General features: G+C 43.4%; 1 protein-coding gene across 1 annotated transcript in view; it reads right to left on the reverse strand.

Moving 5' to 3' along the window:
- LOC129814526 (collagen alpha-1(XI) chain-like) overlaps positions 1-27,430 on the reverse strand; it is a 167,087-nt gene that overhangs the window by 130,816 nt on the left and 8,841 nt on the right. Inside the window, exons 2-4 of the mRNA XM_055867712.1 lie at positions 20,845-21,009; positions 14,126-14,339; positions 12,004-12,166 (exon numbers count right to left, since the gene is read on the reverse strand). Of these exons, the coding sequence (XP_055723687.1) occupies positions 12,004-12,166; positions 14,126-14,339; positions 20,845-21,009 (542 nt within the window). The remainder of the gene's footprint in view (positions 1-12,003; positions 12,167-14,125; positions 14,340-20,844; positions 21,010-27,430) is intronic.

The raw sequence follows: 27,430 nt of genomic DNA on the forward strand, positions 1-27,430 counted from the left end.
ACTAATCCTAATCCTAACCCCAAACCCCCAAACTTCACACTAATCCTAATCCCAACCCCATACCCCCCAAACTTCACACTAATCCTAATCCTAACCCCAAACCCCCCAAGCTTCACACTAATCCTAATCCTAACCCCAAACCACCCAAGCTTCACACTAATCCTAATCCTAACCCCAAACCCCCAAGCTTCACACTAAATCTAATCCTAACCCCAAACCCCCCAAACTTCACACTAATCCTAATCCTAACCCCAAACCCGTACCTTTACCCTGATACCATGCTCGTACCCTGAACACGTCCGCGACAAAAGGCCCAGATTCCTGACAACAACAAGGACTAGAGAGAGAGAGAGAGAGAAAACTAGACAGAAAATAAAACAGACTAGACTTTAATACCCTCCAGCTTTCATCAAACCCAGTCTTTGTGGTGGGAGTAAGGGAGCGGGGATAAAGTTTATTTTTTAAGTATTGGGGCAGAAAGATGCCATCTGCAGATGGAATATTAATGCTGCCTGCTTCTTCTCGGCAGTCAGTGGTTCGCGTCCTAAATCACACTCTATTCCCTATATAGTGCACTGCTTTTGAACAGAGCTTTATATATGCCCCGGTCTAAAGTAGTGCACAATCTTGACTGTAGGGTACCATTTGGGATGCAGGCCCAGTAGCTCACTAAACCCTACTTCAAATAACAATTTGGACAACTTTAACTATCTACCCTCCTTTCCCCTTCCACATCCTCTTTCTTGTGTGTGTGTGTGTGTGTGTGTGTGTGTGTGTGTGTGTGTGTGTGTGTGTGTGTGTGTGTGTGTGTGTGTGTGTGTGTGTGTGTGTGTGTGTGTGTGTGTGTGTGTGTGTGTGTGTGTGTGTGTGTGTGTGTGTGTGTGTGTGTGTGTAAGAGAACTCACATCCTCTCTCCCATCCCATCTGGGGTCTGTTAGTCAGTCTGTCACCTCACAGTACTACTGGGGTCTGTTAGTCAGTCTGTCACCTCACAGTACTACTGGGGTCTGTTAGTCTGTCTGTTACCTCACAGTACTACTGGGGTCTGTTAGTCAGTCTGTCACCTCACAGTACTACTGGGGTCTGTTAGTCAGTCTGTTACCTCACAGTACTACTGGGGTCTGTTAGTCAGTCTGTTACCTCACAGTACTACTGGGGTCTGTTAGTCAGTCTGTTACCTCACAGTACTACTGGGGTCTGTTAGTCAGTCTGTTACCTCACAGTACTACTGGGGTCTGTTAGTCAGTCTGTTACCTCACAGTACTACTGGGGTCTGTTAGTCAGTCTGTTACCTCACAGTACTACTGGGGTCTGTTAGTCAGTCTGTTACCTCACAGTACTACTGGGGTCTGTTAGTCAGTCTGTTACCTCACAGTACTACTGGGGTCTGTTAGTCAGTCTGTTACCTCACAGTACTACTGGGGTCTGTTAGTCAGTCTGTTACCTCACAGTACTACTGGGGTCTGTTAGTCTGTCTGTTACCTCACAGTACTACTGGGGTCTGTTAGTCAGTCTGTTACCTCACAGTACTACTGGGGTCTGTTAGTCAGTCTGTCACCTCACAGTACTACTGGGGTCTGTTAGTCAGTCTGTTACCTCACAGTACTACTGGGGTCTGTTAGTCTGTCTGTTACCTCACAGTACTACTGGGGTCTGTTAGTCAGTCTGTTACCTCACAGTACTACTGGGGTCTGTTAGTCAGTCTGTCACCTCACAGTACTACTGGGGTCTGTTAGTCTGTTACCTCACAGTACTACTGGGGTCTGTTAGTCAGTCTGTCACCTCACAGTACTACTGGGGTCTGTTAGAGAGTCTGTCACCTCACAGTACTACTGGGGTCTGTTAGTCAGTCTGTTACCTCACAGTACTACTGGGGTCTGTTAGTCTGTCTGTTACCTCACAGTACTACTGGGGTCTGTTAGTCAGTCTGTTACCTCACAGTACTACTGGGGTCTGTTAGTCAGTCTGTTACCTCACAGTACTACTGGGGTCTGTTAGTCAGTCTGTTACCTCACAGTACTACTGGGGTCTGTTAGTCAGTCTGTTACCTCACAGTACTACTGGGGTCTGTTAGTCAGTCTGTTACCTCACAGTACTACTGGGGTCTGTTAGAGAGTCTGTCACCTCACAGTACTACTGGGGTCTGTTAGTCAGTCTGTTACCTCACAGTACTACTGGGGTCTGTTAGTCAGTCTGTTACCTCACAGTACTACTGGGGTCTGTTAGTCAGTCTGTTACCTCACAGTACTACTGGGGTCTGTTAGTCTGTTACCTCACAGTACTACTGGGGTCTGTTAGTCAGTCTGTCACCTCACAGTACTACTGGGGTCTGTTAGACAGTCTGTTACCTCACAGTACTACTGGGGTCTGTTAGTCAGTCTGTTTTCTCACAGTACTACTGGGGTCTGTTAGTCAGTCTGTCACCTCACAGTACTACTGGGGTCTGTTAGTCTGTCTGTTACCTCACAGTACTACTGGGGTCTGTTAGTCAGTCTGTCACCTCACAGTACTACTGGGGTCTGTTAGTCAGTCTGTTACCTCACAGTACTACTGGGGTCTGTTAGTCAGTCTGTCACCTCACAGTACTACTGGGGTCTGTCAGTCTGTTACCTCACAGTACTACTGGGGTCTGTTAGTGAGTCTGTCACCTCACAGTACTACTGGGGTCTGTTAGGAAGGAAGGAAAGAAGGAAGGAAGGAGGGAAGGAAGGAAGGTATGTCTAACAGAGTGAGGGAGGGGGGGACAGAGGGATGGAGGAAGAGGTGGAGCTATGATTTACAGAAGGGGCAGAGAGACAGTAATAGGAGGGTAGGAGTGAGAGGAGGAGAGAGGATTGGGAGAGGTATTAATATTTCAAGAGAGATGTCAGGCTATGTGATGAACGGCCAGTCTATATGGGTTGTTCAACCAAATACGTGCCCTTTGATATTTTAAGTAGAAATTGTGCCCCAATATTATATTTTAAAAGCCTGTTATATCAATTGAAGAACCCTTTAATATAGACCACATGGAGAAGTCAATACATCTGCCTTGTAATATCAATAAAGACTTGTCCCTCTGTGATTTCCAGGAAGATTTTAACTTAAACCCAACATTTTCCACAAGTTTTGACCATCATTGTAAAGCCCTAGTTATTATGTTACTTTGACAATGTTATTTCTGAACATTATCACGTATTTCATGTGATTAGTGATTAATGTGTACGTGTAACGATAAACCTCCTCCTCTTCATCAGATGAGGAGGAGCAGGGATTGAACCAAGGCGCAGCGGATTGTGAAGACATAATGATTTATTAAAGATAAGACGAAAACACGAACTTCACTATAAACTAACAAAATAACAAAACGAAAGTAGACAGACCTGAACGACAAACTTACATACAACGTGAAGAACGAAATGAACAGGAACAGACTACATGAAATGAACAAACCGTATACAGTCCCGTATGGTGCAAACATAGACACAGACACAGGAGACAACCACCCACAAACAAACAGTGAGAATGCCCTACCTAAATATGACTCTTAATTAGAGACAAACGCAAACCACCTGCCTCTAATCAAGAGCCATACCAGGCAAACCAAAACCAACATAGAAACAGATAACATAGAATGCCCACCCAACCTCACGTCCTGACCAACTAACACACAAAAACTAACATAAATAGGTCAGGAACGTGACAGTACCCCCCCCACAAGGTGCGAACTCCGGACGCACCAGCACAAAGTCTAGGGGAGGGTCTGGGTGGGCATCTAACCACGGTGGTGGCTCAGGCTCCGGGCGCGGTTCCCACCCCACCATAATCCATCCTAACTTCCTCCCACAAAGAATGTCCACCCTCTTTCTTCCCCCACACAATTCTCTTAATAATATATTAAATAAGGATAACACCAGGACAGAGAGATAAATCAAGATAGAGGGATAGATAAGACTATAGAGATAGATGAAGATAGAGAGGGAGATTAGGATAGAGGGGCAACTCCGGACTGAAAGGCAGCTCCGGACAGAGAGACAGCTCTGGACTGATGGGCAGTTCTGGGTATCCAGCCTTTTCAGGCTGAAGGGCAGCTCATGGCTGACTGACGACTCTCGATGCTCATGGCTGGCTGACGGCTCTCGACGCTCATGGCAGGCTGACAGCTCTCGACGCTCATGGCAGGCTGACGGCTCTCGACGCTCATGGCAGGCTGACGGCTCTCGACGCTCATGGCAGGCTGACGGCTCTCGACGCTCATGGCAGGCTGACGGCTCTCGACGCTCATGGCAGGCTGACGGCTCTCGACGCTCATGGCAGGCTGACGGCTCACGACGCTCATGGCGCTCTGACGGCTCTGGCTGCTCATGGCTCTCTGACGGCTCTGGCTGCTCATGGCTCACTGACGGCTCTGGCTGCTCATGGCTCTTTGACGGCTCTGGCTGCTCATGGCGCTCTGACGGCTCTGGCTGCTCATGGCTCGCTGGCGGCTCTGGCAGATCCTGTCTGGTTGGCGGCTCTGGCAGATCCTGTCTGGTTGGCGGCTCTGGCAGATCCTGTCTGGTTGGCGGCTCTGGCAGATCCTGTCTGGTTGGCGGCTCTGGCAGATCCTGTCTGGTTGGCGGCTCTGGCAGATCCTGTCTGGCTGACGGCTCTAGCGGCTCCTGTCTGGCTGATGGCTCTAGCGGCTCCTGTCTGGCTGACGGCTCTGTAGGCTCATGGCAGACGGGCGGCTTTGCAGGCTCATGGCAGACGGGCGGCTTTGCAGGCTCCTGGCAGACGGATGGCTCAGATGGCGCTGGGGAGACGGATGGCTCAGATGGCGCTGAGGAGACAGATGGCTCAGATGGCGCTGGGGAGACGGATGGCTCAGATGGCGCTGGGGAGACGGATGGCTCAGATGGCGCTGGGGAGACGGATGGCTCTGGCCGGATATGGCGCACTGTAGACCTGGTGCGTGGTGCCGGAACTGGAGGCACCGTGCTAATGATAAGCACCTTCCTACTAGTGCGGGGAGCAGGGACAGGGCACACTGTATCCTCAAAGCCTACTCTACCCCTGATGCGTGGTACCGGCACTGGTGACGCCGGGCTGAATACAAGCACATCAGGATTAGTAGGGGGAGAATATATAGTGTGTACAGGGCTCTGGAGACGCACTGGTAGCTTAGTGCGTGGGGCCGGAACTGGAGGCACCGGGCTAGATGCACGCACTACAGGGAGAGTGCGTGGAGGAGGAACAGGGCTCTGGAAATGCACTGGTAGCCTAGTGCGTAATGTAGGCACTGTAGGTACTAGGCTGGGGCGGGGAGGTGGCGCCGGAAATACCGGACCGTGCAGGCGTACTGGCTCTCTTGAGCATTGAGCCTGCCCAACCTTACCTGGTTGAATGCTCCCGGTCGCCCTGCCAGTGCGGCGAGGTGGAATAGCCCGCACTGGGCTATGCAGGCGAACCGGGGAAACCATGCGTAAGGCAGGTGCCATGTATGCCGGCCCGAGGAGACGCACTGGAGACCAGACGCGTTGAGCCGGCCTCATGACACCTGGCTCAATGCCCAATCTAGCCCTACCAGTGCGGGGAGGTGGAATAACCCGCACTGGGCTATGCACACGTACAGGAGACACCGTGCGCTCTACTGCGTAACACGGTGTCTGCCCGTACTCCCGCTCTCCACGGTTAGCCTGGGAAGTGGGCGCAGGTCTCCTACCTGCCCTTGGCCCACAACCCCTTAGCCACCCCCCAAGAAATTTTTGGGAATTCCTCACGGGCTTTTCGGGCTTCCGTGCAAGACGCGTCCCCTCATAACTCCGGTTCTTCACTCCAGTAGCCTCTGCTCTCCTCAGTGCCTCCACCTGTTCCCATGGGAGGCGATCCCTTCCAGCCAGGATCTCCTCCCATGTGTAGCAACCTTTACCGTCCAATACATCGTCCCAAGTCCATTCCTCCTCCTTGCGCTGTCCCTTACTCCGTTTAAACCGCTGCTTGGCTCTGGATTGGTGGGTGGTTCTGTAACGATAAACCTCCTCCTCTTCATCAGATGAGGAGGAGCAGGGATTGAACCAAGGCGCAGCGGATTGTGAAGACATAATGATTTATTAAAGATAAGACGAAAACACGAACTTCACTATAAACTAACAAAATAACAAAACGAAAGTAGACAGACCTGAACGACGAACTTACATACAACGTGAAGAACGAAATGAACAGGAACAGACTACATGAAATGAACAAACCGTATACAGTCCCGTATGGTGCAAACATAGACACAGACACAGGAGACAACCACCCACAAACAAACAGTGAGAATGCCCTACCTAAATATGACTCTTAATTAGAGACAAACGCAAACCACCTGCCTCTAATCAAGAGCCATACCAGGCAAACCAAAACCAACATAGAAACAGATAACATAGAATGCCCACCCAACCTCACGTCCTGACCAACTAACACACAAAAACTAACATAAATAGGTCAGGAACGTGACAGTACGTCTGTCCCTGTTACGTGAACTGAACTCTTGTTTTAATATGGTGAAACTTCTACTTTTTTAAAAACATTTTTACAAAGAAACATTGAATATCTAATAGTCAAATCATAGTGTAAAGTAGGTGAGCAGGTTCTATTAACAGGTGAGATGGTTCTATTATCAGGTGAACTGGTTCTATTATCAGGTGAGCTGGTTCTATTAACAGGTGAGATGGTTCTATTATCAGGTGAGCTGGTTCTATTATCAGGTGAGCTGGTTCTATTATCAGGTGAACTGGTTCTATTATCAGGTGAGCTGGTTCTATTATCAGGTGAGCTGGTTCTATTACCAGGTGAACTGGTTCTATTAGCAGGTGAGATGGTTCTATTATCAGGTGAGCTGGTTCTATTATCAGGTAAACTGGTTCTATTATCAGGTGAGCTGGTTCTATTATCAGGTGAGCTGGTTCTATTACCAGGTGAGATGGTTCTATTATCAGGTGAGCTGGTTCTATTACCAGGTGAGCAGGTTCTATTATCATGTGAGCAGGTTCTATTACCAGGTGAGCAGGTTCTATTATCATGTGAGCAGGTTCTATTAACAGGTGAGCTGGTTCTATTACCAGGTGAGATGGTTCTATTATCAGGTGAGCTGGTTCTATTACCAGGTGAGCAGGTTCTATTATCATGTGAGCAGGTTCTATTATCAGGTGAGCTGGTTCTATTACCAGGTAAGCAGGTTCTATTAACAGGTGAGCTGGTTCTATTATCAGGTGAGCTAGTTCTATTACCAGGTGAACTGGTTCTATTATCAGGTGAACTGGTTCTATTATCAGGTGAACTGGTTCTATTATCAGGTGAACTGGTTCTATTATCAGGTGAGCTGGTTCTACTATCAGGTGAGCTGGTTCTATTATCAAGTGAGCTGGTTCTATTTTCAGGTGAACTGGTTCTATTCTGTTTTGCTGTGTGTTTGTGTTAACTATATGGGACTGTTTCGTCTTCGTTCATTTGTCGGTTTTGTTTGTTGTTTCAAGTATCCTTATTAAAATGGATACTTACCACGCTGCATCTTGGTCCTCCTCACTTTCTCCCGACGAAGAACGTTACAGAATCACCCACCACCAATTACCAATATGGACATGCTTCAGAACCATCGAAACAATAGTTTATAATGTTGACCCGGTTCAACACACTGACGCCAGACAGTTAATAAGACATCAAATCTGATCCTTTTCCACACCCTGTTAAGACAACATTTGAAATCAATGTCTGCACCACATGTGTTTGCTCTGTAGTAAATCCCTGATTGATGCATAGCATTGTGATTGTCAGTCATTCATCTACAGTGGCCTGGTCTATGTTATCCTCTATCATCTTCATTGACTTCCATTTCCTGTCCACGGAATGCCTAACACGTGTTTACTGACGATCTCTAAGTGGTCGTCGTAGTGACGACCTAAGAGCAATCACATCGAGTGTACAGCATCTTCTGCCAGCAGCACCTCTGGGGGTCAAATGTCACAGGATGTGGTCCAAATGGAACTCAATGGTAGGACCACAAGCCAGTCAGAAATATGTGTTGTGCCAAGGTAATTCACTGATTAGTAATGCTGTATTTTTCACCAAACAGGTCCTCTAACTAACACCTTCAAGGCTTAACTGAATCCTTCCGTATTGGACTCCTATTGACGTACACCTAGTCTACTTTAGTCTCAAATATTTTCCACTTCAAAAGCTTCATATTAGAAGACGGGACAATGTCCGCATTGTTCACTGTGTGTTACAATTGTACTTTGCCAGTAATGAGTTGCAATAGAGACAACATATTTGTCTCAAATCCCTGATATTACTCAAAATGAAAAACATGCTTAACGGATTAGGTTTGCTGGTCTCGTTTCAACAGCTGCATTTGAGAGCACTTTGTCTACCTTGGAGGGCTGTGCTGCAAGAGTTTGGCAAAATGGCAAAAAAAGAAAATAATAACTGAATGGCAAAGACCTTTTCTGAGCCTGGATTGTCGAACACTACACTACAACCAACACCATTCAACTAGAGGGGGGTTTCACTCTGCCTTTGGACAAGATTGGACTTTTCTTTTCTGTCTGTTCGTAAGTGCGCAGTTTGCCTACACAATTAGCCAGACTGCAATCAACAAACCCAAGGCTATTAAAGTTGAAGTGGAAACGTTTACAGGTGAAGAAATACAGCGTAGCTCTCGTCTCCATCCAAAATGGCGCCCTAATCCCTTTATAGTGCACTGATTTTAACCCGAGCCCTATAGGGAAGGGTGCCATTTGTGACCGCAGCCCTAGTCTCTTTTTTTGCTCAGGCCACCACTGCTATAGCTTGCAGCTAGAGTTCTGATGGAAACCAACCGCCTTCCAAAGTGCCAACGGGGTCCCCCTTGGGACAAACAAAATCATTTGCTCTTCTTCTTGTTTCTAAACAGAGAAAATGAGACCAAATGTTTCTATAAGTCCACTATGTATAGCATCATTTACGTTCATACAAAGAACACGCACATCGGTTCAAAACCTGGCTCTCAAACCAGCATAAAAAATACCTGTGTTGGTGAGATTCTTTATGCTAATGAGCTAAATGCTAACCCTTCACTTGGAGTGTATGTTTAAATGCAAAAATTGCTGTCTAGCTGTCCATACATGCAGGCATTGTATCTGGGATTAGTGCTTGAGCCTAATTAAGAACAAATAACAGAAAAAGCTGAACATCGAGAATTATTAACTACATTCATTTGACAGTCATTAGGCTACATGTTCTGTCCTCTTTCAATCCTGGATTAGCTTCAACTAGCGATAGCTAGCTATCATTAAGATGTGGATGAAACCAACTGAGGAAAAGAGGGATTACAGTCCTCTGACCTGGAGGCACACGTCTAAACAGTCTGTTTCAGTCACCATGACAATCCTGGTGTTCACATCAAAGGCTACGCTGGGGCTATTGTCTCGTCAGATAGCAACAGCATAGCATAGCATAGCACAGCATAGTATAGCATAGCATAGCATAGCATAGCATGCTGCTCATAGTTTCCATAGGCCACACAGCTACCTGTCTGTGGTAAAGCTGGGTTAACAGCTAAGGAGTATTATCAGTTGTCTATTATTAGGAGTTATGAAAACGATACAGGTTCATTTGAGGATATCGTTACATCATTTCTGAACGCCTCCAAACTAGACGTGCTCCCGAGTGGCGCAGTGGTGTAAGGCACTGCATCTCAGTGCAAGAGGCGTCACTAGAGTCCCTGGTTCGAATCCAGGCTGTATCACAGCAGTGTAAGACACTGCATCTCAGTGCAAGAGGCGTCACTACAGTCCCTGGTTCGAATCCAGGCTGTATCACAGCAGTGTAAGACACTGCATCTCAGTGCAAGAGGCGTCACTACAGTCCCTGGTTCGAATCCAGGCTGTATCACAGAGGTGTCACTACTGTCCCTGGTTCGAATCCAGGCTGTTTCACATCCGGCTATGATTTCGAGTCCCATAGGGCGGTGCACAATTGGCCTATTGTTGTCCTTGTTTGGCTGTGGTAGGCTGTCATTTTAAGTAAGAATGTGTTCTTAACTGACTTGCCTAGTAAAATAAAAGTTACATTTAAACATACCAAATAAATATCAAGATATTGTTAAAATGGAACATTTATATTTCTTGAAGCTGGGTAAAACAAGGTAGATTGTCAGATGTTCAGTGCGATGTAATACGAGCTATACTGGTCTCTTTAATGTATGCTAGGAATGGATGGCATGAAATACTTCCTGGATGCCTCAGAGATACATTGTTCAGGCCTTCTACCAATTAAATTCAGAATTCCTATTTCTTGACTTTCTGACGTTTTGCACCACATGAATTCCCCCACCACCCCCCCCTTACCCATCATCCTTATACTCCGATGACTCCAAACGAGGAAACAGAAACTCACTGACAGCTACGTCACACGTCACAAACAACCTCCCATATCAACAAATAAAGATAGAAATATAAGTTATAGAAGCTATCCTTATGCTCCCTCTTATAACGGTCATATTTAAGACTCCCATGCAGACTGTTGTCGGATTTCTTCCACTCTTAATAAGGGGAAAAAAAGTCGCCCACAACTGCCATTTTGAAGTCACACACAACTGCCATTTTCCCTTAATACAGTCCAGGGCTCTACCCAGGCGGAGAAAGCCAAGTACTCCTATTATATGGTCTATAAAACTTTTCACCATTTATGAAAGAATCATATGAAAAGGGCAAATAAAGAAACTGGTTTCTGAAGACACAATTAACTTTACGACTCCTTAACATTACTCACTGCCAGTAGGCTCCAATGCATGCTGGTATCACTGAGACATGTTATAAAACAATAATCTGTCCAACTGATTAACAACAAACGTCAGCAGCAGTGGATCCTGTGGTTGTCACCACAGACAACACCACATCTGTACATGAGCATGAAGCTCATGTGAAATCTAGGGTAGGGCGTCTTTGTATATAAGATTTTGTTCTTAACTGACTTGCCTTTTAAAGTAAAGGTAGAAATATATATATTTTAAAAAACAACTAAAAATCTCTTGTCAAGATCAAGAGAAACAGATAATAAATAATTTATGTACATAGGTGATCCAATCTATTTTACATATGTGATCCAATCTATTTTACATAGGTGATCCAATCTATTTTACATAGTTGATCCAATCTATTTTACATATGTGATCCAATCTATTTTACATAGGTGATCCAATCTATTTTACATAGGTGATCCAATCTATTTTACATAGGTGATCCAATCTATTTTACATAGGTGATCCAATCTATTTTACATAGGTGATCCAATCTATTTTACATAGTTGATCCAATCTATTTTACATAGGTGATCCAATCTATTTTACATAGTTGATCCAATCTATTTTACATATGTGATCCAATCTATTTTACATAGGTGATCCAATCTATTTTACATAGGTGATCCAATCTATTTTACATAGGTGATCCAATCTATTTTACATAGGTGATCCAATCTATTTTACATAGGTGATCCAATCTATTTTACATAGGTGATCCAATCTATTTTACATAGGTGATCCAATCTATTTTACATAGGTGATCCAATCTATTTTACATAGGTGATCCAATCTATTTTACATAGGTGATCCAATCTATTTTACATAGGTGATGAAAATCTATTTTACATAGGTGATGAAAATCTATTTTACATAGGTGATCCAATCTTTTTTACATAGGTGAACCAATCTATTTTACATATGTGATCCAATCCATTTTACATAGGTGATCTAATCTATTTTACATAGGTGATCCAATCTATTTTACAAGAGACCTGTCCCAAGGAGGCAGCAATCCAACATGTATTGCAAACCATAGGTACATACATAAAATCCCCAGAACAGCAATGTCCTATTTACCTCAAAGACCTGTCCCCAAGAAGGAATACATTCAAGATTCATTGTAAAACAAACTACAGAGCGTTTAGACGTTGCGCCTCAAAATGGCAGCCGTGCCATCAGCCGAATACAGAGTCATAGCAAGCAATGGTCATCGTCCTTACCTCAAAGACCTCTTCGTCCAGAATCCTGGTACCGAACACGGTGATGCCGTCAGTGTTGATGGCTGCCCCGTCGCTCCTCTTCAGTGGCCTGCTCAGCTTCTTCTTACAATCCACAATGATGGTCACGCTCTTCTTCTCCACACTGATGGCGACGCGATGCCATCTACACATGGACAGAGGAGGTAGTGGGTTAGAGAAACATGAGAGATTGAAACATGAAACGTATGAAGTGTATTTGTTGCTTGCTGAACGCTACAACCTGAGCACAGTTTGGAAATTTGCAGTCTGGTGTAGTCAGAGATTATCTACAGTCTGGTGTAGTCAGAGATTAACTACAGTCTGGTGTACTTAGAGATAACCTACACTCTGGAGTAGTCAAAAATAACCTACACTCTGGAGTAGTGAGAGATACTCTACAACCTGGTGTAGTCAGAGATAACCTATAGTCTGGACTAGTCAGAGATAATCTACAGTCCGGTGTAGTCAGAGACAATCTACAGTCTGGTGTAGTCAGAGATAATCTACAGTCTGGTGTAGTCAGAGATAATCTACAGTCTGGTGTAGTCAGATATAATCTACAGTCTGGTGTAGTCTGATATAATCTATAGTCTGGAGTAGTCAGAGATAATCTACAGTCTGGTGTAGTCAGAGATAATCTACAGTCTGGTGTAGTCAGATATAATCTACAGTCTGGTGTAGTCTGATATAATCTATAGTCTGGAGTAGTCAGAGATTATCTACAGTCTGGAGTAGTCAGACATAATCTACAGCGTGGTGTAGTCAGAGATACTCTACAGCCTGGTGTAGTCAGAGATAACCTATAGTCTGGACTAGTCAAAGATAATCTACAGTCTGGTGTAGTCAGAGATTATCTACAGTCTGGAGTAGTCAGACATAATCTACAGCGTGGTGTAGTCAGAGATACTCTACAGCCTGGTGTAGTCAGAGATAACCTATAGTCTGGACTAGTCAAAGATAATCTACAGTCTGGTGTAGTCTGAGATTATCTACAGTCTGAAGTAGTCAGACATAATCTACAGCCTGGTGTAGTCAGAGATAACCTATAGTCTGGACTAGTCAGAGATAATCTACAGTCTGGTGTAGTCAGAGATAATCTACAGTCTTGTGTAGTCAGAGATAATCTACATTCTGGTGTAGTCAGAGATGTCAGAGAGATGCCAAGAAATGTGAAAGCTAGGTTGTTCTTGATGAAGATAATTTGTTGTTATTCTCAGAAAGATTACTAGCTAGATAAAGACTAAAACGATAAAACTCACTCTACTTTAAGGTCTATGAGACAGATACATACCAACTCTACATTTCATTTTGCTGTAGACAATTACTCCAGACACGTTTTCGCTAAATGTTTCATATTAGCAAAGACCTCACTGTCAGAATATTCATTTTAAAGTTAAGCAATTTATGACGCTCTGTTATTTTGATGGTTTATTGCAAATCAACAGTGCCGACAGCTGTAAATAATTTGGCAAAAACAGTCTGTCACCAAAATGCTGCCAAATAAATAATTGGGCAACTCAAAAGACAGCCATCTCACAGTTATATTCCTGATGTTATCAATCACTAAACAATGAAGTATATCAATCTATTTTTTTTCCTTCATTTTTTGTGGTTTGCTTGGGTCTGCTGAGAAGCCTTAAATACGTTATAGAGAATCCAGAAGACTCAGATCTGGTCGGCCATCTTGTAAAACATGACTCGTGTGGAGTCTATCAACAGTAAGAACACGGTGAGGCCACAGAGCCTCTCATAGACCCCCAGAACACATGAGTCAGTCATGATCACATGATAAGGTCTACGAACTTCAAAACTAGTTTCTGCCCTCAACCCAACAGAGAATTTCCTCTTGGTCTAAGACATTGCTTGATCCCGTGGGAGACCCGGGGTTCATATCCCGTGGGTTACAAATGTACAGTACTCCTTGTATAACATCATGGCTTAGTGAAAGGCCAAACGTCAGTTACTTGCCAGAGGAAAGAGTAACCCTTAAGCAAACCAAACAGTGCCTAACCTTACCCGAACCCAAACCTTGTCCGTAACAGAAAAGGCCTTGCTTTGTGATACAGTAGTGACGAGATTCTCAGGTGTCTCAGAATTCACTTACTTGCCGTCAGCGAGGTTGATGGATCTGAACAGTGGGTACTCCTCTGGGGCAGGTTTCCCATGTTGGTCTTCGTACAGGAAGACAGGGGAGCGTCCCACCTCCACACCCAGTTGCTGGACCCCCTTCTCGTTATACACAGACAGCAGGAAAGACTGGCTGCCTGCCTTGGGCTTTATGGTGAACATCACTGAGAAGTCCTCTGGGAACACTCCTCCTGGTGAGAGAAAAAAATAACAGTTTCATTATTTATTTGATTGGTTCTGTTTATTTGGATACCCATTAGCTGTTACATTGTCCAACTCCTGGATAATCATCAATGTGTAGGGTCAGAAGTGAAGATAGTAGAAGAGTTAGATTAGAGGTGGGTGCAGGAATATGACATCATCATACATGCTGAGAGACTTCCTGAGAAGTCCTCTGGGAACACCGTCCCGGGAATAGGTAGGACAGGTTAGCTACAGTAGCTTAGCAATATGACGTCATGATAGACAGAAGATATAGAGAGTTTAGAGGTGGACGCAGTAATATGACATCATCAAACACAGGATCTTTAGCGAGGTTAAATGTGGACGCGGTAATATGACATCATCAAACACAGGATCGTTAGAGAGGTTAAATGTGGACGCAGTAATATGACATCATCAAAAACAGGATCGTTAGAGAGGTTAAATGTGGACGCAGTAATATGACATCATCAAACACAGGATCGTTGGAGAGGTTAACTATGGACGTGGTAATATGACATCATTATACACAGAAGTGTCATGCCGTGTTCAAAACAACTGGGAACTCTGAATAATACGAATTAAATTAAAATATTGACATCAGGGATCTTCAGGTGGGAAAGTCGGAGCTCCAGAAAGAGGCCCGAGTTCCCGAGTTGAAATTCCGAGTAGGATGACCGTTTACATAGATTTTTCCCAGTCAGAGTAATTTTTTTCTCCAGAGTTCTCAGTTGTTTTGAACTCGCCATCAGAGACGATATAGGTGGACGCAGTAATATGACATCATTTAGCTCAGAAGAGTTAGAATGGTTCGAGGTGGATGCGGTAATATGACATCATCATATATTCTGGGAGACTTCCTGCTAATATACAGTACATCAACAACAACAGAATTCAAGGCCTGTCCTTTTTTCCACCCATCCTTGAGGTATGCCCACAATAAAATGATCATGTCCATCTCATGGACTGTTAGCTCTTTCACCCATCATTTTGTCTACTTACTTGACAGGGGTTATTTTACCCCAGCTACATCCCTTAGCCTACCAGACAAAGTGGAAGGGTCCAGGCTGTTAAAATTACAGATTGTGCCTTTAATTGTATCCCATATATTAGATAAAAATATCTTAAACCCCAGTTTAAATGTGACCTTTGTTGCCAGATACATTTAGAATTTATAACAACAGCTGGCTAATCTTGAAAGAGTCAGAAGTGATCTAATCGCAAAAACATTATACAAGACGTGTGAAAGATAACATTCCTAACAAATGTAGGTCTTTAACCATCCATTATCTATTTTAGATTTTTTAAACCTTTATTTAACCTTTATTTAACTAGACTAGTCAGTTAAGAACAAATTCTTATTTACGGTGACGACCTAACAAAAGGCAAAAGGCCTCCTGCGGGGACGGGGGCTGGGATTAAAAATGACAAATAAAATAAAAATATAGGACAAAACACACATCACGTCAAGAGAGACACCACAACACTACATAAAGAGAGACCTAAGACAACAACATAGCAAGACAGCAAGACATGACAACACAGCATAGTAGCAACACAACATGACAACACAGCATAGTAGCAACACAACATGACAACAACATGGTAGCAACACAACATGACAACAACATGGTAGCAACACAACATGGCAGCAGCACAACATGGTAGCAGCACAAAACTTGGCACAAACATGATTAGGCACAAACAACAGCAAGAAAGTAGAGACAACAATACATCACACAAAGCAGCCACAACTGTCAGTAAGAGTGTCCATGATTGAGTCTTTGAATGAAGAGATGGAGATAAAACTGTCCAGTTTGAGTGTTTGTTGCAGCTCGTTCCAGTCGCTAGCTGCAGCGAACTGAAAAGAGGAGCGACCCAGGGATGTGTGTGTGCTTTGGGGACCTTTAACAGAATGTGACTGGCAGAACAGGTGTTTCATGTGGAGGGTGAGGGCTGCAGTAGGTATCTCAGATGGGGGGGGGGTCCTACTTCCTGCTTCCTGCCTTCATAGAGGTTAAAGATGATGTCATAATAGCTGAAATGTTCTCCTCAGACAGAGCGCTCTATGGCAGAATGCTACCCCTACCAATCCAATGGGATACTCCACTCCACCCATTCCATTCAATCCTATTTGACAGAAATTTCCAGTCTTTAAAACAAGCAAGGCTTTAAGGCAATTATTTTCGGCAAATAATCACAGAAAATCTCATTGTTAATTTAATCTCCTGCTATTTTCTGCCTTTATTTTTTTTCCTTTGCTGTCTGGCCAATTTGACAAAGCACCAACACTCACTCCCTGACTTTAACAAGCATCTGTTCCTAGTGAAGTTGTATATTGTACCGTATCTTTCCATTATGGGGCAAGTAGGCAACTAGCATCTTAAACTGTCTCTCTCTTCAACCAGAAAGAGGGCACACGACCAGGTCCTAAAATTAACACCCGTTTACATTTTGGCACTAGTGGTATTCACTCGCATTTGTGAATAAAAATAGTCAAGTATTATCACATAGCTAAATAAATGCTGCAGTAGAATTTTTTCAACATATTTCTGCCGTTTTGTTTTTTAGCTGGAAAATGCATCACACAATGTCAAAGAACTAAGAATCCTATATACTATATACAGTTAAGGTCCGAAGTTTACATACACCATAGCCAATTACATTTAAACTCAGTTTTTCACAATTCCTGACATTTAATCCTAGTAAAAAAATCCCTGTTTTAGGTCAGTTAGGATCACCACTTTATTTTAAGAATTTGAAATGTCAGAATCATAGTATAGAGAATGATTTATTTCAGCTTACATTTTTTAAATCAAATTCCCAGTGGGTCAATGAGTATTTGGTAGCACTGCCTTTAAATAGTTTAACTTGGGTCCAACGTTTCAGGTCGCCTTCCACAAGTTTCCCACAATAAATTGGGTGAATTTTGGTCCATTCCTCCTGACAGAGCTGGTGTAACTGAGTCAGGTTTGTAGGCCTCCTTGCTCGCACTTGCTTTTTCAGTTCTGACCACAAATTTTCTATAGGATTGAGGTCAAGTCTTTGTGATGGTCACTCCAATACCTTGACTTTGTTGTCCTTAAGTCATTTTGCAACAACTTTGAAAGTAAGCTTGGGGACATTGTCCATTTGGAAGACCCATTTGAGACCAAGCTTTAACTTCCTAACTGATGTCTTGAGATGTTGCTTCAATATATCTACATAATTTTCCTCCCTCATGATGCCATCTATTTTGTGAAGTGCACCAGCTCCTCCTGCAGCAAAGCACCCCCACAACATGATGCTGCCACTCTGTGCTTCACGGTTGGTATGGTGTTCTTTGGTTTACAACCCTTACCCCTTTTCCTCCAAGTGTAACGATGGTCATAATGGCCAACAGTTCTATTTTTGTTTCATCAGACCAGAGGACATTTCTCCATAAAGTACAATCTTTGTCCCCATGTGCAGTTGCAAACCGTAGTCTGGCTTTTTTTTATGGCGGTTTTGGGGCAGTGGCTTCTTCCTTGCAAAGCGGCCTTTCAGGTTATGTCAATATAGGACTTGTTTTCCTGTGGATATAGATACTTTTGTACCTGTTTCCTCCAGCATCTTCACAAGGTCCTTTGCTGTTGATCTGGGATTGATTTGCACTTTTCGCACCAGAGTACGTTCATCTCTAGAGAACAGAACATGTATCCTTCCTGAGCGGTATGATGGCTTCGTGGTCCCATGGTGTTTATACTTGCATACTATTGTTTGTACAGATGAATGTGGTAACTTCAGGCATTTGGAAATTGCTCCCAATGATGAACCCGACTTGTGGAGGTCTACAATTGTTTTCTGAGGTCTTGGCTGATTTCTTTTGATTTTCCCATGATGTCAAGCAAAGAGTCACTGAGTTTGAAGGTAGACCTTGAAATACATCCACAGGTACACCTCCAATTGACTCAAATGATGTCAATTAGCCTATCAGAAGCTTCTAAAGCCGTGACATAATTATCTGGAATTTTCCAAGATGTTTAAAGGCACAGTCAACTTAGTGTATGTAAACTTCTGACCCACTGGAATTGTGATACAGTGAATTATAAGTTAAATAATCTGCCTGTAAACAATTGTTGGATAAATTACTTGTGTCATGCACAAAGTAGATGTCCTAACGGACTTGCCAAAACTATAGTTTGTTAACAAGACGTTTGTGGAGTGGTTGAAAAACAAGGTTTAATGACTACAACCTAAGTGTATGTAAACTTCCGACTTCAACTGTATATACAGTACCAGTCAAAGGTTTGGACACATCTGCTCATTCCAGGGTTTTTCTTTATTTATTTATTTTTCTACATTGTAGAACAATAGTGAAGACATCAAAACTATGAAATAACACATTCGGAATCATGTAGTAACCAAAAAAGTGTTAAACAAATCAAAATATATTTTATATTTGAGATTCTTCAAAGTAGTCACCATTTGCCTTGATGACAGCTTTGCATACTCTTGGCATTCTCTCAACCAGCTTTATGTGTTAGTCATCTGGAATGCATTTAAATTAACAGGTTTACATTGTTGAATGTTAATTTATGGAATTTCTTTCCCACTTAATGCGTTTGAGCCAATCAGTTGTGTTGTGACAAGGTAGGCGTGGTATACAGAAGATAGCCCTATTTGGTAAAATACCAAGTCCATATTATGGCAAGAACAGCTCAAATAAGCAAAGAATAAACAACAGCCCATCATTACTTTAAGATATGAAGGTCAGTCAATCCTAAACATTTCAAGATTTTTAAAGTTTCTTCAAGTGCAGGCGCAAAAACCATCAAGCGCTATGATGAAACTGTCTCTAATGAGGACCGCCACAGGAAAGGAAGACCCAGACTTACCTCTGCTGCGGAGGATAAGTTCATTAGAGTTACCAGCCTCTGAAATTGCAGCCCAAATAAATGCTTCACAGAGTTCAAGTAACAGACACATCTCAACATCAACTGTTCAGAGGAGACTGCGTGAATCAGGCCTTCATGGTCGAATTGCTGCAAAGAAACCACTACTAAAGGACACCAATAAGAAGAGGAGACTTGCTTGGGCCAAGAAAACACGAGCAATGGACATTTGACCGGTGGAAATCTGTCCTTTGGTCTGAGGACTCCAAATGTCTTTTTTTTGTTTCCAACCTGCTGTGTCTTTGTGAGATGCAGAGTAGGTGAACGGATGATCTCCGCATGTGTGTTTCCCACGGTGAAGCATGGAGGAGGAGGTGTGATGATGTGGGGGTGTTTTGCTGGTAACACTGATATTGGCCCTATACTTTGGTATTTGCAGTACTCTTTTCCTACATTTAAATATCTCAATTACACCAAAGGGCATTTCACCTTTTATACATGCTGTAAACTGTGTATGTGTTTGAATAAAATGTGATTTGATTTGAAGGGATGGCACTGATAAATATCCCTGATCATATCTGTCATCAACAGGTTAGAAGTACTGCTGCAACTGACGAGCACGCTCCTACAGTCCTGTTGTTTAGTACTATGGATGAACGTGTACGCAGACAGCAGGTTAGGATCTCCATGGAAACACTATGACAGAGCTTTCTGTCTCTCCAAATGGATTCTGTCCTAAAACAATAAATACAGAATTATTTCTCCCCCACCAGTGCTAGTCACCAGACCTCTGCTTCGTCTCCCTCCTGGTCATGCATCCTAAATTGTACCCTATTCCCTATGTACTGTAGTGCACTACTTTTGACGCCAGGGCCCATAGGCAATAGGGTGCCATTTGGGACACTCCCTGAGACTCAGTGTTCTGTGTGATTTCAGTGAGAAAGAAGAAGAAGAAGAAGAAGAAGAAGAAGAAGAAGAAGAAGAAGAAGAAGAAGAAGAAGAAGAAGAAGAAGAAGAAGAAGAAGAAGAAGAAGAAGAAGAAGAAGAAGAAGAAGAAGAAGAAGAAGAAGAAAACCCGTCCCGTGAACTTCCTGCCAAATGCGTAGCGCTAGTCTGGGGTCCCGTTAGAGGAAAAAAAACATCACTTTACGAGACAAACTCGACAAAATGTCACACTGCATAAATCCTGTTCTGTGTGTGAGAAATAAGAGGAAGGTCTAGAGTGAGTGGTAAATACATGTTCATGGTGTGTGTGTGTGTGTGTGTGTGTGTGTGTGTGTGTGTGTGTGTGTGTGTGTGTGTGTGTGTGTGTGTGTGTGTGTGTGTGTGTGTGTGTGTGTGTGTGTGTGTGTGTGTGTGTGTGTGTGTATGCATACTACAACTTTAGATAGCTGGCCGCTAGACTAACTTACCAATCTAAAAACTGTTAGCTGACATGAGATAATTGAGTGACCGATAAAACAAGAGAAAAACTGTTAGCTGACATGAGATAATTGAGTGACCGATAAAACACGAGAAAAACTGCTGATGCAAAACCACATTTCTAAAATGGCACTTTGTGTATTCTACTATTCTAACACACCACATTAAAAATAATATAAACAATTGCCCATTCCTGATCTACGGGGAGCAGTTAGGTCACCTGGGAAGAGTTGCATGCTGGGAGCGCTGATCTGAGCCTGTTTTCCTACGCGGAAGGCTATGTCAGGTTTAGATCCTCTCCGGTGAGCGCAGAGGCCCGTGACTTTACGGACGCCATCCGGGGAGCTGTGGAAGTCCAGAGCCTTGAGTACATCCACTGGGTCAGCTGTGAAGAGAGGACAGGGACAAGTGTTTAGTATTTTCACACGGTAAAAGTCACAGGGCGATAGAGAAGCGTGAATTTGAATTCAAACGGTAGCAGTAATAGCAAATATATTGTATTTGTCGATTTTAGTACATAGAGGATAGGTAGGAATTTTATAAAAACACAAGACCCTAAAAGACCCTAAAGCTAGTATGTGACTAATAACATTTGATTTGATTTGATAATATCTTTGTAATATCTTTGATCTAATAGATAGTAGATAGATATAGATAGATATAGATAGATATATAGATAGATATATAGATAGATATAGATAGATAGATAGATAGATAGATAGATAGATATAGATATAGATAGATAGATAGATTTAGATATAAATATAGATATAGATATAGATAGATATAGATATATATAGACAGATATAGATATAGATATAGATGTAGATAGATATAGATAGATATAGATAGATATAGATATAGCTTTAAAGGGTAATTCCGCCATTTTTCAACTTCCTCCTCTTCAGCAATATACCCGTGTCAACATATACATACGTGAAAACTGAGCATTTACTATGTAGAAAGGGGAAAAAAATGTGAAAGTAAAAAAGTTGTACTCGATGACATCATCATCAAAAAAAAAAAAAAAAAAAAATGATAACAGTGATTTTCAAACACTATGAGATTGGCGGTGAAAATACCCTCCGTCTGGTTAGAAACTCGTTGCAGGTTTTGATAAATTCTTAGTTATTTTTAAACCACAGATTATATAAAGGCGTTGTTTTCACACATGTAGATCCTTGGTGCTGGAGAGAATGAATATGAGGTTGAAAAGTGGCTGATTTCCCCTTTAATCTCAGGGGGCGAAAGTACAGGGATCCTCACAGAGACATGACATGCTATCGGTTGTCGTATACTACAGAGGAATCACTATACTTTAACATTGCGATAGAGCAGTTACACTTAAAAAATATATAAATTTAACCAGGCAAGTCAGTTAAGAACAAATTCTTATTTACAATGACAGCCGAGGAACAGTGGGTTAACTGCCTTGTTCAGGGGCAGAAAGGCCGATTTTCTTACTTTCTCAGCTCAGGGATTTGATCTAGCAACCTTTCGGTTACTGACCGAACACTCTAACCACTAGGCTACCTGCCGCCCCAACTAGACATGTTTAGTTCAAGAAAACCTGATGGGGTTTTGACATGTTTTACCACACCTATAGCCTACATAGTTTAGGGCATGTGAAAACAGCAGTGTTTTTCATAAGAAACTTTAGCAGTGGGGCAGTGAAGACGTAAGGGGTCAGTCAATGGGTCTAAAAGGCCCCCCTATCTAGTACTGCTGGTCAGAGACTGGGGGGAGGGAGAGTGGGGGGAGAGGAAGGGAGGGAAACATAGAGAGAGAGAGAGAGCTAGAGAGAGAGAGAGAGAGAGAGAGAGAGAGAGAGAGAGAGAGAGAGAGAGAGAGAGAGAGAGAGAGAGAGAGAGAGAGAGAGAGAGAGAGAGAGAGAGAGAGAGAGAGAGAGAGAGAGAGAGAGAGAGAGAGAGAGAGAGAGAGATCGATGTGTTGCTGGTTACTAGGCCTTTGGAGAGGGTCTGGCATAGTGAGGTTGAGGTTTTACAGGCAGTTTAACACTGCCGAGAACCTTTTCTGTTACTGGAACTGAAGGACTGTTGCTCTTTGTCTTCCATAGGCTATTAAAACCGGTACACATACTATGACACGCCTCTCTTCTTTCTGTCTCTCTCAATTAGATAAAACTGACTGAATGCATCAGAACAGACAAGAGGAATTCTCGTATATATCCCTCCCTATCCTGAGGCTCACGGTGATATACAGTATGATTATGGGGAATGTAAAGAAAGCCTAATAGCACGACGAAGTGTTAAAGGAGCCGTACACACAGGGGGTCTCTTCACAACTCATTAACACATTGACAACATACCAAATGGAACCCTAATCCCTATGTAGTGCACCATAGGGCTCTGGTCTAAAAGTAGTGTACTGTATAGGGAATAGGGTTCTGGTCTAAAGTAGTGCACTATTAGGGAATAGGGCTCTGGTCTATAGTAGTGCACTATATAGGGAATAGGGCTCTGGTCTAAAGTAGTGCACTATATAGGGAATAGGGCTCTGGTCTAAAGTAGTGCACTATATAGGGAATAGGGCTCTGGTCTAAAGTAGTGCACTATTAGGGAATAGGGCTCTGGTCTAAAGTAGTGCACTATATAGGGAATAGGGCTCTGGTCTAAAGTAGTGCACTATAATAGGGAATAGGGCTCTGGTCTAAAGTAGTGCACTATATAGGGAATAGGGTTCTGGTCTAAAGTAGTGCACTATATAGGGAATAGGGCTCTGGTCTAAAGTAGTGCACTATAATATGGAATAGGGCTCTGGTCTAAAGTAGTGCACTATAATAGGGAATAGGGCTCTGGTCTAAAGTAGTGTACTATATAGGGAATAGGGCCCCATAGAACTATATAGGGAATAGGGTGCCATTTGGGACACAGATGTTGACAACGTCCCAGTTCCTCAGGTGATTTACGTGGATCCTTTACTACAGAAGCCCATACTGTATACGGAGGTGTCTGCGTGTCACTAAAACAACAGTGAGTTGCTACTGAAAGGTTAAAGTTGAGGCAATACATAGTACAGGTATGTACTGTAACCTCTAAGGACAGTCCACTAAAAGCCTTTTATTAAAAGAAGCCCTTCGATACTAACGCTTTGTTCTGGGTGGTGAGTGACATCACACCGAGTTTGCCCTTGTTTTGACACGCCTGAGAGTGCCAAAACTTCTGTCCTTCCGTCAGTCAGTCAATCTGCAGGATTTATGTCGTACATCTGTGTGATCAGTGTGAACTCGGTCATAACAATCTGTCGTTGGTTGAAATCCAAAAGTAGCTTTTTGCCAAAGCATGCAATTGATATTAAATCAAAGTGTATTGAGCTTGATGACGCTGGGTGGTATCACATGTCCACTCTAGGGCAAACACGGACATGGACGTCCACAAAAAAGCTTGCCATCAGCATGCCGTCAGTTTGCTAAAACCCTCAGAAGATGTAGAGAACTTGCCATCCATACCGAGAGAAGAGTCAACCTAGGACATGACCTAACAGAATCTACATCACATAACAAATATGCGTCCAAAACAACACCCTATTCCCTATATAGTGCACTACTTTAGACCAGAGTCCTATGGGGCCCTATTCCATATATAGTGCACTACTTTAGACCAGAGTCCTATGGGGCCCTATTCCCTATATAGTGCACTATTTTAGACCAGAGTCCTATGGGGCCCTTTGAAAGGGTCGGTATGCCTGGTCAACAGACAGCATGCCGACCCTTTCAAGGTGTTTCTGTTACCTGGTCAACAGACAGCATACCGACCCTTTCAAGGTGTTTCTGTTACCTGGTCAACAGACGGCATGCCGACCCTTTCAAAGTGTTTCTGTTACCTGGTCAACAGACAGCATGCCGACCCTTTCAAAGTGTTTCTGTTACCTGGTCAACAGACAGCATGCCGACCCTTTCAAGGTGTTTCTGTTACCTGGTCAACAGATAGCATACCGACCCTTTCAAGGTGTTTCTGTTACCTGGTCAACAGACAGCATGCCGACCCTTTCAAAGTGTTTCTGTTACCTGGTCAACAGACAGCATGCCGACCCTTTCAAAGTGTTTCTGTTACCTGGTCAACAGACGGCATGCCGACCCTTTCAAAGTGTTTCTGTTACCTGGTCAACAGACGGCATGCCGACCCTTTCAAAGTGTTTCTGTTACCTGGTTAACAGACAGCATGCCGACCCTTTCAAAGTGTTTCTGTTACCTGGTCAACAGACAGCATGCCGACCCTTTCAAAGTGTTTCTGTTACCTGGTCAACAGACAGCATGCCGACCCTTTCAAAGTGTTTCTGTTACCTGGTCAACAGACAGCATACCGACCCTTTCAAGGTGTTTCTGTTACCTGGTCAACAGACGGCATGCCAACCCTTTCAAAGTGTTTCTGTTACCTGGTCAACAGACAGCATGCCGACCCTTTCAAAGTGTTTCTGTTACCTGGTCAACAGACAGCATGCCGACCCTTTCAAGATGTTTCTGTTACCTGGTCAACAGACAGCATACCGACCCTTTCAAGGTGTTTCTGTTACCTGGTCAACAGACGGCATGCCGACCCTTTCAAAGTGTTTCTGTTACCTGGTCAACAGACAGCATGCCGACCCTTTCAAAGTGTTTCTGTTACCTGGTCAACAGACAGCATGCCGACCCTTTCAAGGTGTTTCTGTTACCTGGTCAACAGACAGCATACCGACCCTTTCAAGGTGTTTCTGTTACCTGGTCAACAGACAGCATGCCGACCCTTTCAAAGTGTTTCTGTTACCTGGTCAACAGACGGCATGCCGACCCTTTCAAAGTGTTTCTGTTACCTGGTCAACAGACAGCATGCCGACCCTTTCAAAGTGTTTCTGTTACCTGGTCAACAGACAGCATGCCGACCCTTTCAAAGTGTTTCTGTTACCTGGTCAACAGACGGCATGCCGACCCTTTCAAAGTGTTTCTGTTACCTGGTCAACAGACGGCATGCCGACCCTTTCAAAGTGTTTCTGTTACCTGGTCAACAGACAGCATGCCGACCCTTTCAAAGTGTTTCTGTTACCTGGTCAACAGACGGCATGCCGACCCTTTCAAAGTGTTTCTGTTACCTGGTCAACAGACAGCATGCCGACCCTTTCAAAGTGTTTCTGTCACCTGGTCAACAGACAGCATGCCGACCCTTTCAAAGTGTTTCTGTTACCTGGTCAACAGACGGCATGCCGACCCTTTCAAAGTGTTTCTGTTACCTGGTCAACAGACGGCATGCCGACCCTTTCAAAGTGTTTCTGTTACCTGGTCAACAGACAGCATGCCGACCCTTTCAAAGTGTTTCTGTTACCTGGTCAACAGACGGCATGCCGACCCTTTCAAAGTGTTTCTGTTACCTGGTCAACAGACAGCATGCCGACCCTTTCAAAAAGTTTCTGTTACCTGGTCAACAGACAGCATGCCGACCCTTTCAAAGTAGCCGTGATGATAAACAATGGCTGATCGGATTGTTTCATGGTCTGACGTGATGGGAGCAACTAGTCTAGCAGATAAAGGCTTCTAGAAAGATCTACAGTGGGGTCTGGAATTATTATATAGATCAGCAAAAAATATGTTTTGTATGCAAAATTTGAACAATTATGTAATTTAATACTAATACAATTGCTCAGAGAAAAACAATCTCAAAGCGATAGGGGTGGAAATGATTGGGATCCCCTGTTTTCAATGCTCCAGCACCCTCCCCTTGCGAGGATAATGACACTGACTGTTTTTCTAAAATGTTTTATGAGATTGGAGAACACGTCGGGAGGGATTCTAGACTGTTCCTCCAAAACATAATCTTTACAGATCCTTGATATCCTTCATCTGTTCTTATGGCCCTCTTCAATTCAAACCACAGGTTTTCAATGGGGTTCAAGTCCAGAGACTGAGATGGCCATTGTAAAATGTTGATTTTTGTGGTCAACCATTTCTTTATTGATTTTGATGTGTGGTTGAGGTTATTGTCTTGCTGGAAGATCCTCTTGCGGCCAAGTGTCTAATGGCAGAGGCAACCAGGTTTGGGTTAAAATGTCCTGGTACTTTGTACATTTCATGATGCCGTTGACCATTAAAAAAAATATACATATTTAACGAGGCAAGTCAGTTAAGAACAAATTTTTACTGACATCGACAGCCTACCCCACACAACACTGGGCCAATTGTGCACTGCCCTATAGTGCTCCTAATCACAGCCAGATGTTATACAGCCTGGAATCGAACCAGAAACTGTAGTGACACCTCTTGTACTGAGATGCAGTGTCTTAGACCACTGCACCACTTAGAACCTTTTCAAGGGTTCTAGAACCAGTGGAAGCAAAAAAGCTACATACCGTCAAAGATCCACCGCCGTATTGTACAGTAAGGATGAGGTATTTTCAGCATATGCATTGTTCCCACCGCTGGTGTGCGTGACCAAAAACCTCTATTTTAATGTCATGTGACCACAGCATCGGTTCCAATCCAAGTGCCAGGCAGTGATATGGTCAAATGACATTAAAATAGAGCTCTATGGCCACGCAAACCAATGGTGAGGTTTGGCCTTTCGGGAGAAAAAAATGCATATGTAGAAATGGGCTCTGGTCAAAATTAGATCTATCTTTGGCAAATTACAGGAGTGGCAAGGACTGGAATGTAATAGCTAAGCAGAGATGGAAAGCAGGCATACTGCGTACCAAGTGGTGCCCTCATTTAAACCCGTGGCTCCAAGTAGAACGTAGATAAAACAGGCTATTAGGCCTAGAAGGAGGAATTAATAGAATTACTAGAAGAAGAATTAATAGAATTACTAGAAGAAGAATTA

Source organism: Salvelinus fontinalis, chromosome 17, assembly GCF_029448725.1.
Source record: "Salvelinus fontinalis isolate EN_2023a chromosome 17, ASM2944872v1, whole genome shotgun sequence".
In the NCBI taxonomy this organism is placed as follows: domain Eukaryota; kingdom Metazoa; phylum Chordata; class Actinopteri; order Salmoniformes; family Salmonidae; genus Salvelinus; species Salvelinus fontinalis.